Source organism: Mauremys mutica, chromosome 5 (assembly GCF_020497125.1).
Source record: "Mauremys mutica isolate MM-2020 ecotype Southern chromosome 5, ASM2049712v1, whole genome shotgun sequence".
NCBI lineage: Eukaryota > Metazoa > Chordata > Testudines > Geoemydidae > Mauremys > Mauremys mutica.
This window is the reverse complement of record NC_059076.1, coordinates 38022163-38034312: the sequence shown is the minus strand read 5'-3', so window position 1 is coordinate 38034312 and position 12150 is coordinate 38022163. Positions and strand designations below refer to the sequence as shown.

Sequence of the window (12150 nt, the reverse complement as noted above, 5' to 3'; positions counted from 1 at the left end):
AACTGGGTGGCTCATACGTATGCTGTGCACCAGTTCTAACCTGCCTGAGTCAATAGCAAGTGACCAAAGCTTATCTCTTGGCTGCTTTGTGACCCATGTAAAATGAGTTGCTGGTCCCAGCCCAATTGCTGTTTGAGAAGAGTCCATATCTCTAAATAGCTACCGCAACTGGCATTAATTGGTATCCTAGCATAACTAGCATTGTTACTGTTAAATGAATGAACATGGAGTAGAGACTGAATTATCCTTCCAGGAAATAGCCCCTCTAGGTCAGGATTAGGGCGTATTAGTTGCAGCAGAGTAGAGAAGCTGTATTGCAGTTGTCTGTTCAGTGAATAAACAGAGAACGCCACTTGCCAGTGCTGTCAGTGTCACTTTTTGCAAGCAGTAAATTCATTAAAAAAATAAATGTTGAAATATAGGAAGTTTCTGGGTAATGATTCAATAACTGCAACATTCAATAATGGAGCATTGCTAGTGTATCCCTACAAAGGTTATTCCCATGAAAAGTTTTAGGTTTGATTTTTTTTTTCCCCTGCCTGGTATAGTAATTTGCACTCTCTTAGCACAAATGTAAATTATTATCAGAGATGGAAAGTGGTGGAGATTCATGGCCAACGTATGCTGGTTCATTATATTCTTGGAAAAGAGCAGATTGGGGCTCAATAATGACTTTTTTCTCTTCATCAAGGTATATTTCCCTTTGCACAGCAGGTCATCCCTCATGTAGAATAAAGGGATGTTGTGCATAATCAGACATAATCAATTAAAAGCTTACATGTAGGTAAAGAAAAATACTATGGCTCCAGTTCTGAGATTCAGTCTAGCTGCATTCTGTGTAGGAGATGAGGTGAGGGGACCAGCATTGGCATTATGCCACCTTTTTTAGTTCCCTGATTCTGGGGCTGACAGAACTGTTTCAATATCCCTCAAAAAATCAGATCAGTCTCTGGGCTGCATTAACCTACTCCCAGCTGCCTTTGCCCCCAAGCAGCCATTCCAATAGCTGAGAATACTAAGAACATATGGGCTAAACTGTGAGAGTGACAGCATAGAGCTCCATATTACTTCTCTTCAATTGCACACCTGCGTAGGGATTAGTTACACTCTAGTCCTATGAAGCTACATAGAAATTATAAGATTTCTTTTTGACCCTGCATATTTTCTGATCATTATAGTTGAGTGAATTATATGAAAATTCAAAACAGCTTCTAACCTACTCTCAGCACAAGCTATTGGGAAATACGATATGTGAATTTGGGGGGAGAGGAAAATGGATATTGATGGGAATTTGGGGAGTGAGGGCAATGGATATTAATGGGAATTTGGGATTTTCTACTCCTATCCCCAAGTAATGTCATGGTTTATAAAGCCAATAACTTGGCATTGATATAATATGTCTACATATGATACAAATGGCTCTTAGCCACGATGGTCAGGGATGCAACCCCATGCTCAGGGTGACCCTAAATCTCTGACTGCCAGAAGCCAGGAATGGAATACAGGGGTGGATCACTCCATAATTGCCTCGTTCTGTACACTCTCCCTGAAGCTCTTGTACAGGCCATGATTGGAGACAGGGTACAGGGCAAAATTAACCATTGTCTGACCCAATATGGCAACTCTTATGTCAAGACTTCCTTTTGAATTCTGTGGAATTTCATAATTAATTAATGGTACGGCACTATCTCAAAAGAGGAGCTGCTATGTAAACTTAATTTAATGAAGAGTGAACCAATCAGGCAAATGGCAATGAGTTTGAAAGTTTTGTTCACCAGGACACACTACTTCAAAAGATCACTAGCAAATAGCTCATTGCATTTTTCTCTATAGATCTTGGCTGTAAACTTGGTTAAGAAGGTAAGGATTAATTGCTATCTCCTTACAGATTTGCTGCTCACATGCTCTTGCTCAAAATGAGCCTTCATTGAAAAGAAAAACAGTTTTAGAAATGAATTAACCGTCTGTGCCTTTTTTTTTAACTCTTTACACTTGATAACTACAGACAGAGTTCGAACTGACACTTCCACCTATACCACTTTGAAACACAGCATCCCTTCTGGACAGGAAGAACTGATCCTTTTGCAGGAACAGGTGAAGAAGGGAGCAATTACTGTGGATGAAGCACTTGAGAAATTTAAACAATGGCAGAATGAAAAAAGCAGATTAGAAATTCCACAGCAGGTATACTTCTGAAGGATTATGTTTGCTTGTAGGACATCTTGTCCAAGAGTTTCAAAAATACGTACCTAAATTTGGAGTCCTAAATCCATACTTAGGCATCCAAATAAGCATACATCTATACTGCAGCTGTGATTCCCAGCACTGCCAGACAGACTTGCATGAGCTCTGCTTGAGCTAGTGCACTAATAATGGCAGCATGGACGTTGCAGTGCAGATGCGACTTGGGCTAGCCACACAAGTTCAGACCCAAGAGTTCAGCAGGCACAGACTCAGGCAGCTCTCAGCCTCCGCCTATGCTGCTACATCCACACTGCTATTTTTAGCATACTAGCTCAAGCAGAGCTAGCACAAGTCTGTCTATCCACACTGGGAATCTGGCCACTCAACTGTGGTATAGGTATACCCAGGGGCCCTTATTTTCAAAAGTGTTGTGCACCCAGCAGCTGATTTCAGTGAGAGCAAGTGGGTTCTCAACATTTAATTTAGGTTGAGTATTTTGGTACCTAACTATGGATTTAGAACATAGCTTTTGCACCATTTTGTTGATGTTTTGTTTACTTTTTTAAAATCTTTTTCTTATTGTTTTGATCATCTATGAAAGCTGCGTAACGCGTATGAAAAATGATTATCTTTGAATTCTTCTCCATAAGCCTTCTCTCATTGAATAAGCTGAACCCTTCTCAATTACCCGCAGGAGGGGAACCAACTCCCAAAATGAATAGAGCCAGCTAATGGAAGTTTTACCATTTCAGATATATAAGACATTGTATATACATTACATAGGGTTTTACACCGGTCTCAAACAGCTTGCATGTAGAATTACGCGCTACAGTCTAGTATATACATTTAGGGATCAATGTATTCCCACCCACCACTAAAATGGAACCACTTTTGTATTGCAGCAAAGAAATCATTATGCTGGCAGTAGCCCCACTAGCAATTATCAGAAGTACAAAGAAGTGAAGTGAAGAATAGGATATCTTCCAGATACCTTAGACCATGATTCTATTACTGTATCAGTATTCATGCTGAATAGTATTTTATTCTGCAAATAGCCCCATTAAAATGCCTGTTTCGATTTGCAGTTCACAAGTAATACATGGGCTGAAATTTGTTCACACTAAACATTTGTTTTAAACAGAAAATAAATATTTAAGAATCAATATGTCTTTGCAGACAATCAGTGGGATTACTTGCGTAGTAAGATGCTACTTATCATGAATAAAGATGGTAGGATCAGGCCCTAAATTTTCTTTCTACTAGCACTTTATTTCTCAATTGGCTAGAAAATTACTACCTCTTATTATGGCTACAAAGACCAATGCAGACTGTCTAAATCTATGTGGATATGAGTGTAACTGTCATCTAGCCCTGGATAAGCTGTAACTTGCTGATGGTTTGGGGGTAAGTTCTGAAACTAAAAGGCTGCACCTATAGAGCAGCATAGCATTCTTCCTTGCCTTTTTAAATGATTTTCCTGTGGTGAGAAGCTAAACGTTCAGAATATTAAAAAGCCAACCTTTTCCAGCAATTCATTCATTATTTTTTACAATCAACCCTAGTTATTGATTTTTATTGTTGTTTGTGTGTTTCTTTTTAAGGAAAAAGTACGTCAACTCAGAGATAGCATTATTGGGAAGAGACCAGAAGAAGAAATTTTGTATGGTAAATTATATCTAAGTAGCATTTCAATACAATGAAAACATGAATTGTGGGATAAATATGCCATATCTCTGCTAAGGTACCAATCCAAATCCCAGGTTGGCCTTTAGATCAGGCCCTAGTGAGCACTTTGTGTATCTTGGTTTAAATCACAGGGATTATTTTAAATGCAATAAAGTCTTGATCAACTTTTAGGGTAAATCCTGACCGTTCTGAAGTCAATAGGAGTTTTGCCATTGATTTCAGTTGGGGCCAGGATTTCACCCTCAATGTCTACCGCTCAGCTTTTCTGTAATGCACTGTTTTTCTTAATAAAGTGTTGGGACTAGAAATGGGCAATCAATTTCCTAACAACAGTTTATGTGGTGAATTTAGTCTTTTTTTTTTCTTGTTTGTGATTCATCAGTGAACACACATTGGTTTTTACAAACTTGTTCACGGTTCAAAATTATTCATATTTAGTGCCTGTGAATTGCTCAGGAACTGCTCACTGCAAGAGCTTTTTCACATAATTAGTATTCATTATGTGAGCTGGGGTTTTTTTCCATTATTTAAAGTTATACCATATTGTTTTATTCCTGATGGGATGGCCTGCACTTTAAAAACTACTTGCATTTCTTCCCCAAACAAATTTCATTCTGTCTTGAAACTAAGTTTGTTTCACAGTTAGACAAATCTTGAGTATGAACCTGAAATTTTCCCGCAAATATTTATACAAACAAAACTCCATTCATAGAACATTTGTTAAAAATAGGATGTGAACACAGTCAATGCAAAATTCTATTTCTAAATCACAAAATGTTTGCAAATTATTTTTCTCTCTGCTCCCCTAATCAGGAAATCACCCACACTACTGTTTTCATGATTACCTTGGAAAACAGTGCACTTACGTAGATTTGATGGTTAATGTGTTGTAGTAATTTGATAAAACTCAGTATTCATTGAGTACTCTTTGGAGTACCAAGGAGCATTTTTAAAGTAAATATAAAATAGGTACTTTTAAACAGGTAATCACTCAGGTAACTAAAAACTATTCCTAAATATTAATACTAATTGATTAAGTGGAGTGTATGTGAAATCCCATGAAAAATAGTTCAATTTGTCCTGCTGTTTAATTTTGACAATTAGTACAGAATAGTAAACTGCTTAAAAAAAAAATCTGTCCTTCATATATAGCTATAGGGGGTGTGTGAGTGTACAAGTGATACTATAGCTATCTATATTTACACACCTATATATTTATCCAATCTAAAGAGGGAAAATAACACACACACACACACACATGCACTGGAATGGGTTACAGCACTGGAATGGGTTACTAGCACTGGAATGGGTTACCTAGGGAGGTAGTGGAATCTCCTTCCTTAGAGGTTTTTAAGGTCAGGCTTGACAAAGCCCTGGCTGGGATGATTTAGTTGGGTTTGGTCCTGCTTTGAGCAGGGGGTTGGACTAGATGACCTCCTGAGGTCCCTTCCAACCCTGAGATTCTATGATTCTATGTTTCTAATGCCAGAAAGATAGTAAAACAAATAATGCATTCTAACAATATTTTTTCCTCCTGGCAGACAAAATCACCATTGAACATCATCCAAATGGTAAGTGATACTAGCTTAATCTTAAAAGTTCAACTTAGTATAGGTACATTTCAGAGTGCCACCTCTGGCAAAAACTACTGCACAAAAATTCCAAGTTTATATAGCTGATTCCTTTGATTGAAATAATGCATTTTGGTTAGCTGAGTGATATAGTAGTAACCTAGAGGATTCAGTCTGAAAGTCCCCACGTTGCCAGGAGCTTAGAATATTGCACCTGTGAAATGGTTGAATCCCTATCAGGTTTCACAACAGAGCACACAGACCCTGAGTTAGTATTCAGAATCACTCCCTTCCTAGGGTTTGATTTTATTGGTAGTTCACAAACAAGTTACTTGATATGAACCTCAAACTAAGCTTTCTCTCTGAGCTTGGGTTGGCTCCTAGTGTTTCCCTCCAGGACCTAGTGTTTCCCTCCTGTTCTCCTAGTTCTCTCTAGTTTCCTCTTTCCTGAGAGCCTCTCTCTCTCTCTCTCTCTCTTAATGAACCACACCTGCCACCTGACCTTCAAGGTTAACAGGAGAGCCCTGCCATTCTGGGTGAAGTTCTATTGTGTGCATTAGACAGGTCAGACTAGGGGTATGGCTACACTTGCAAGTTGCAGCGCTGGTGGAGGCTTTCCAGCGTTGCAATTAGTACGTGACCACACCTGCAGGGCACTTCCAGCGCTGCAACTCCCTGGCTGCAGCGCTGGCCGTACACCTCACTCAGCATGGGGAATAAGGATTGCAGCGCTGGTGCTGCAGCGCTGGTCATCAAGTGTGGCCACACACCAGCGCTGTTATTGGCCTCCAGGGAATAAGGGTGTATTCCAGAATGCTTTTAACTAAATTACTCCCTTTGTTTTGTTATGTAGCCTCTCTTTTTGTTGTGAACCTCCGGAGGAGCTCTGTTGCTACTGGAGCTGCTCTACCGGAGCTGCTTATCAGCTCCTGTTTGCTGTGATCAATCCGTGAACAATCAAATGAGATCCTCCTCCCTGCGTGATTCACAGGGGTTGAGTGTTTGCTTTGCTTGAGAGAAATGGGGGGAGGGGGCAGAGGGGGGAAAGAGAGTATGTTGGATGCAGGCTGTTTGCAGTTAACAGTAAGGGGGTGGGAAAATTTTCTGATTTTGCACAGTGTCAGTTCCAAAAATCCACTCTGTCTTCCCCCCCCCCCCCCGGTCCCTGTCACACTGCCCCACACCCCCCTCTTTTGAAAAGCACGTTGCTGCCACTTGAATGCTGGGATAGCAGCCCATAATTCATCACTCCCAACAGCGCTGCAAATGCTGCAAATGTGGCCACACTGCAGCGCTGGTAGCTGTGAGTGTGGCCACACACCAGCGCTGGCCCTGCACAGCTGGACGACCAGCGCTGCAACTACCAGCGCTGCAGATTTGTAAGTGTAGCCATACCCTCAATCATCAGAATGTTCCCTTCGAGTCTTAACATCTATGAATCCTGCTACCGTGTCTTATATCGCTCTGACTTGAGTCTCTCTAGTTGGCATTCAAAATGGGCATAAGACAGAACTTCATCAACCTGTCTTGGGTGGGAATGACAAGGCAGAGACATAAAAGGAGGAGAAACTGGGAAGCACCTGAAGGGATCCCAGATCCTTCTGAAACAGATTTTAACTACTGAGGCCCTAATCCTTGAGTTCCCACTGAGTTAGTTGTCAAAATGATGAGTGTAAGGCTGGGACATTAGAAGGTTACATCTCTGTCCACCCAACAGATGTTAATTCGTGGCTTGAATCAAAAATGACAGTAGCATATCTTCTCTTTCTTTAGTTTGTGGGGAAAGCCTTCATTTTAGAGACCTGCTGTACACCACACCATTTAAAAAACAGGTATGTATAGATATTTTCATAGCTTCCACATATGTTTGTTTGAATTCATTTGCAATTGAAATATGGAGATAAGTTTTCAGACATAGACTCCTTAACCATATCTCCATATCCCACTTTTAGACTCTCAGATTTGGATGTCCTATTCAGTAGCCACATTTGAAGATTAGATTTAGCATGCACACTTATTATTACATAAACATATTCAGGAAGGCGTTTAGTTATTTTTGTAAACGAGCAGGGGGATAACTGAATTTTGCTTTTTACGAAGTGTGATTTTGAATTTCTTGATATTGCTGCTGATCTTTCTCCCACTAAAGTCAGTGGAAACTGTGCTATGAACTTCAGTTTGAAGCAGGGTCAGGCTCAGTCTTCTACTACATTATCTTGCTATCTTTGGGTCCCCATGTAATACTTTATGTGGCTATTAATATATGATTTAATCGTAAAAAATATGCCTTTTATGGGCAGCAAGAGAGTTTATCTTGATTTGTTTTTCTGGAAAGGCAAGTGGGATTTATCTGATTTTAACAATTACTACTATTAAATAAGGAGTAAGTGTGTGGCATATGGATGCACGTGCTATTTGCTCAAGCACTGAATATGGACATAGAAAACACTTCGGTTTTAATAAAGCTGATTCTCTGATCACAATTAAAATGACGTTCATTAAGGCATGAATATGATCACATTTTTGTTGCATTCTTATAGAACTGGAGACAAAAATGAATCACCAAAGAAAACCTCCTATGGTAAAGTCTTCAAAAATGCCTAAATGAGTTAGGAGCTGAAGAGCGATTTCCAAAAGTGATTTTGGAGTCTAAAAGTCCCACTGAGAGTCAATGAGATTTAGTCTCCTAAATGCCAGATTTTTTAAGGTATTTAGGTGCCTAAAGATAGAAAAAAGGTGCCTTAGATTTTCAAAACACATAGGCACTTAACTATCATTGAAATCAATGGAGTTAGGCTCCTTGGCACTCCTGAAAATCCCACTAAGCAATTATGCACCTGAGTATCTTTAAGAATCTGGCCAAAGGCACTTTTGCAACATTTACTCAATATCACATACAAACTGCCTTGAGTTTTGTGTGACATTTCCCATAATTTAAAAATCATCCACAATCATGTTCTAAAAATAAATATGAGAGATGATTCAAAGTGATCAGAGGTGATTAAAGAAAATAGTTTTGCTTGATGATGATATGAACTGCCTGTAAATTGTTGTTGTCTTCTGATGGCTCTTTGGTAATTTTTGTAGAATGAACTCTTCTCAGGCCAGTTCTGGGTGGACAAGTTTCCACATCATAAAACTTGCCATCAGAATTGAAATTACCGTAATTAGCAACCTCATTGCTAATCTTAGTGCCAATGACTGGATGGGTATGTAGTACAATACTGAGTATCACTCAGTAATGCACCTATGTTTTAAACAACAGTAGTCTGTTGTGCCCAGACAGCCAGTGCTGCCCCATGTGCTGACACTGAAAGCCCTGCCGCCAGTGATGCAGGAGTTTACCTGATCAGAGGTGCAGAGCCTCTGTCTGCAAAATGGAAAGGAACAACAGGGCCAGATAGAGGCTCCAAAACATCTGAAGTTAACATAAATTGTATTTGAAAGACCAAAAGGCCAGTATTGACCATTTATTCGGGGGGAGGGGGATTATGTATCATCAGTGTGCATAATTGCACTTTGAATGAACATAGGTCTCCGGAAACATGTCAGACTTATACACCTGGAAATTGTAGTCCTTTGGTCACAGTTCTGCCCCATGAATATGCCTCTAACATATTCTGCTGGAGCCACAACTGGGGTGAGACGGTAACTCAATCTTAGTGCCCATTCCAGCCTTGGCATCTTTGAGACCACCAATATGGGTGGAATGCTGAGGCAATTTTGATGGTTGTTTTGTCCTGTGGGTGCTTGTTCACTGGGAACTGGATGGAAATCATTTTACATAGGCCATTCAGTAGCCAACACATAATTATGACTTCAGACACTGCTGACTTTTTAAATATGAAAGATGAAAGTGCATGTTAATTTATTCATTTCTCTGTGAGAAAAAGCTTTATCTCCAAGGACAATCTTTATTTCATCATGTGCTGCTATATTAAACATTCTGTCCTCTTATTGTTATAACTGCTCCAATACAGCTCAACTCCCCAATGTACTGCACATGGCCAGGTCACCTACTGGAGTAAAGCAATCCTAGATTTCACTATCTGAACCTGTGGAAGCGCATGGCAATAAAGCATATATGGTTTAATTAAGTTTGCCCAACTGTCTATCAAAGACCAAATTGCTTCCATAGCTTCATCCAAAAAGCCTTCAGAATAGCATTGAGCTTCTTTCACAAACTGTTAGTTTATTGATTATGAGCACTATCTTGATTACCTGGATGTATTTCCCTAGCCCTTCATCTCTCACCAGCATCTTGTTTCTATTCCCACTGCTGGCAGTTATCTCAGTAAACTCACGAACTTAATAATCAGTGGACTCCATTCTGATAGGGAAGGGAATGCATATACAAATATCCATAAGACAGATAATAAGTAGAGAGGCCCTAAACCATAAAATACACTCCTTTATTTTGAACACATCCACCAATTCAAAGTGTTCATGAAATATGGAGCCAGTTATTGGATTTCAAATCCTTTGCTTTTCCCTGTTACTAGAAGTGAAATAATTCAAAGTGAATGCCACTCAGTGGAAGAGCTCACAAACACATAGTGTTTCCTTGGAATTATCCCATAGGCAGGAATGGGAGGAGGCATCACTTAAGCTCCATGAAATGACCAAGACCCAAGATGTTAAAGACCATGGCTGGGATGTTCTTAGAGAAGCCCGGTGTCTTTACAATACTCCCCAACCTCTCAATCTCCCTCAGACACCACTCCATCCTTGCAGCTGCACATCCCCAAACAAAGAGGAGGGGACTCTTGCATAGTCAGAGGCAAGAGTCAGACCCACCCCAGCTCATTCTCCAACAAAAATGACCAATTTTTATAGAAGTTTCACAGTTTTCCCCCTTAGCATTTTCCATATTTAACAACTTGGAAGAAAAACATTACTTAAGTGGCTGCCAGAAATATAGAAAGGATATTGGAGAATTTAAAGGAGAATTTTCAAAATTAACATGTCACATTCTGTAAAAACAATCACGCACTCTAATTATAAACTTTGTGACCTTACTAGATTTTTCAACATTCTATATTATCCTAACTGCTCATGTCGCATTCATGGCTGTTTGTAAATTGTATACATCTTTTTAGTCTGCAACTCGAAACCCACCAGAAAAGGAACAGATGCCTAAAGATCATTAATGGAGGTAAGAGCATATATAAATTATTTATTTTTATATAAAACAATTTCTAATAAAGTGCTTCATATCCGTGATGCATGCTCTTAACCATGGAATAGAAGTGACATCTCAGCCGTAATCCTGGCGTCACTACTGCAATAAACAGAAATGCACATAGTGCTATAGTATGTAGTGTTATATGTTATGGCCCTGATTTTTAGTCACAGTTCAGTGTGCCCTTAGTAGTAGAGCGGCAGATTTGCACTGAGTCAGAAACACAACTGGCTTTTGTATGCAATTAAAAAGTGGGTGCAGTTGTAGGTACAACTAATTGCACCAGTAAAATTAGAGGCTTTGGGGAAATGTGTAGTCTGATGTACTGAACAGATATATATTATCATACTATACATATACTGTCACAAAGGTATTGAATGAAAACCTGTGCTGCATGTAACTAAAAACTATCATAATCCAAATATGAGGTCTATTTCTGATCTTGCTCACATCTGTATAAATCAGTAGTGACTCCACTGAAGTGAATGGTGGAGAATGCAGGGGTAAGAGTGATGCGAGATCAGTATTAGGTGAGCTACCTAGACTGGACAACTGATATCTTTTTGTTCATTTCTAGAATCTTTGGAGACTTCTCTAGGTTGCCTGAAAGGGTTTGCATTTTTGTAGTAGGCTTGTGAACTGTACATCCTGCAAAGCAGTATCCAGAGGCCTTGAGACATGGGAAAGGGTATTCAGCAGAAATTAGTGAAGGCTCTCAATCACTGGGAAAGCCGGGGTACTGCTACCCTGAGAAAAATAAGAAAATCAATGTACCTTTGCCCAGTTCTGTGTATAATCCACAGCTGATAATTTTATGTATGAGAGAGACAAGGGTGGTGAGGAAATATCTTTTATTGGACCAACTTCTGTTGGTGAGAGAGACAAGCTTAGCGCTACGAGATGAGGATTCCTATGCAGCAGTGGCTCTGGGTCTCCTTATTGCAAAATACACCTTTCAGTAAGGGGATTTCAAAGCAGCAGTAGTACTTCATTAACCAGCCTCTCAGACACAGTGTAGCACTGAGGGGCACTTTCAAATGTGCCCTTTATTAGTGAACATATGTAATGGAATGAAGGGAAATTAGTATCCTAGCATGAACCTAAAATGCCTCACCAAGGACCACCACTGACGTCAAAGCTAGCCACTGAGTACATACTGGCTCCCTATGTGCTAAGGACTACATAGTTGTACAGATATATCCTCTAGGACCACAGGTGCCTCACTTCTATGGCAGAACTAAATCAATGCTGCAAATTATTTTCACGTAAGGGGAGCAACTTTAGATTCTAGCTGGGACACTGTGAGAGATGAAAGCTGTCCAAGGAATGCACTCAATCAAGCATTTTCTAGGTGTTCTGGACTCACCCCATCTCTGGCCAGCCTTACACACTTGTGGGTTACACCTGCACTTCCAGCCCCTTGGCAGAACAGGGTGGGTTCAGGTTGCTTGCACCTCTGTACCCTAATTTAGGTGCTCACAGCCTGTGTCTTGTCATCAGAAGTTGCTGGAACCCAAGGAGTAACCC

General features: G+C 39.9%; 1 protein-coding gene across 2 annotated transcripts in view; it reads left to right on the top strand.

The window, feature by feature from the left end:
- Window positions 1–12150, top strand: part of BANK1 (B cell scaffold protein with ankyrin repeats 1) — a 274622-nt gene that overhangs the window by 255118 nt on the left and 7354 nt on the right. For both annotated transcript variants that reach the window (XM_045017387.1, XM_045017388.1), the window contains exons 13-17: window positions 2006–2184; window positions 3786–3849; window positions 5412–5441; window positions 7215–7273; window positions 10541–10596. In XM_045017387.1, coding sequence (XP_044873322.1) covers window positions 2006–2184; window positions 3786–3849; window positions 5412–5441; window positions 7215–7273; window positions 10541–10591 — 383 coding nt within the window. In that variant the 3' untranslated portion in view covers window positions 10592–10596. The remainder of the gene's footprint in view (window positions 1–2005; window positions 2185–3785; window positions 3850–5411; window positions 5442–7214; window positions 7274–10540; window positions 10597–12150) is intronic.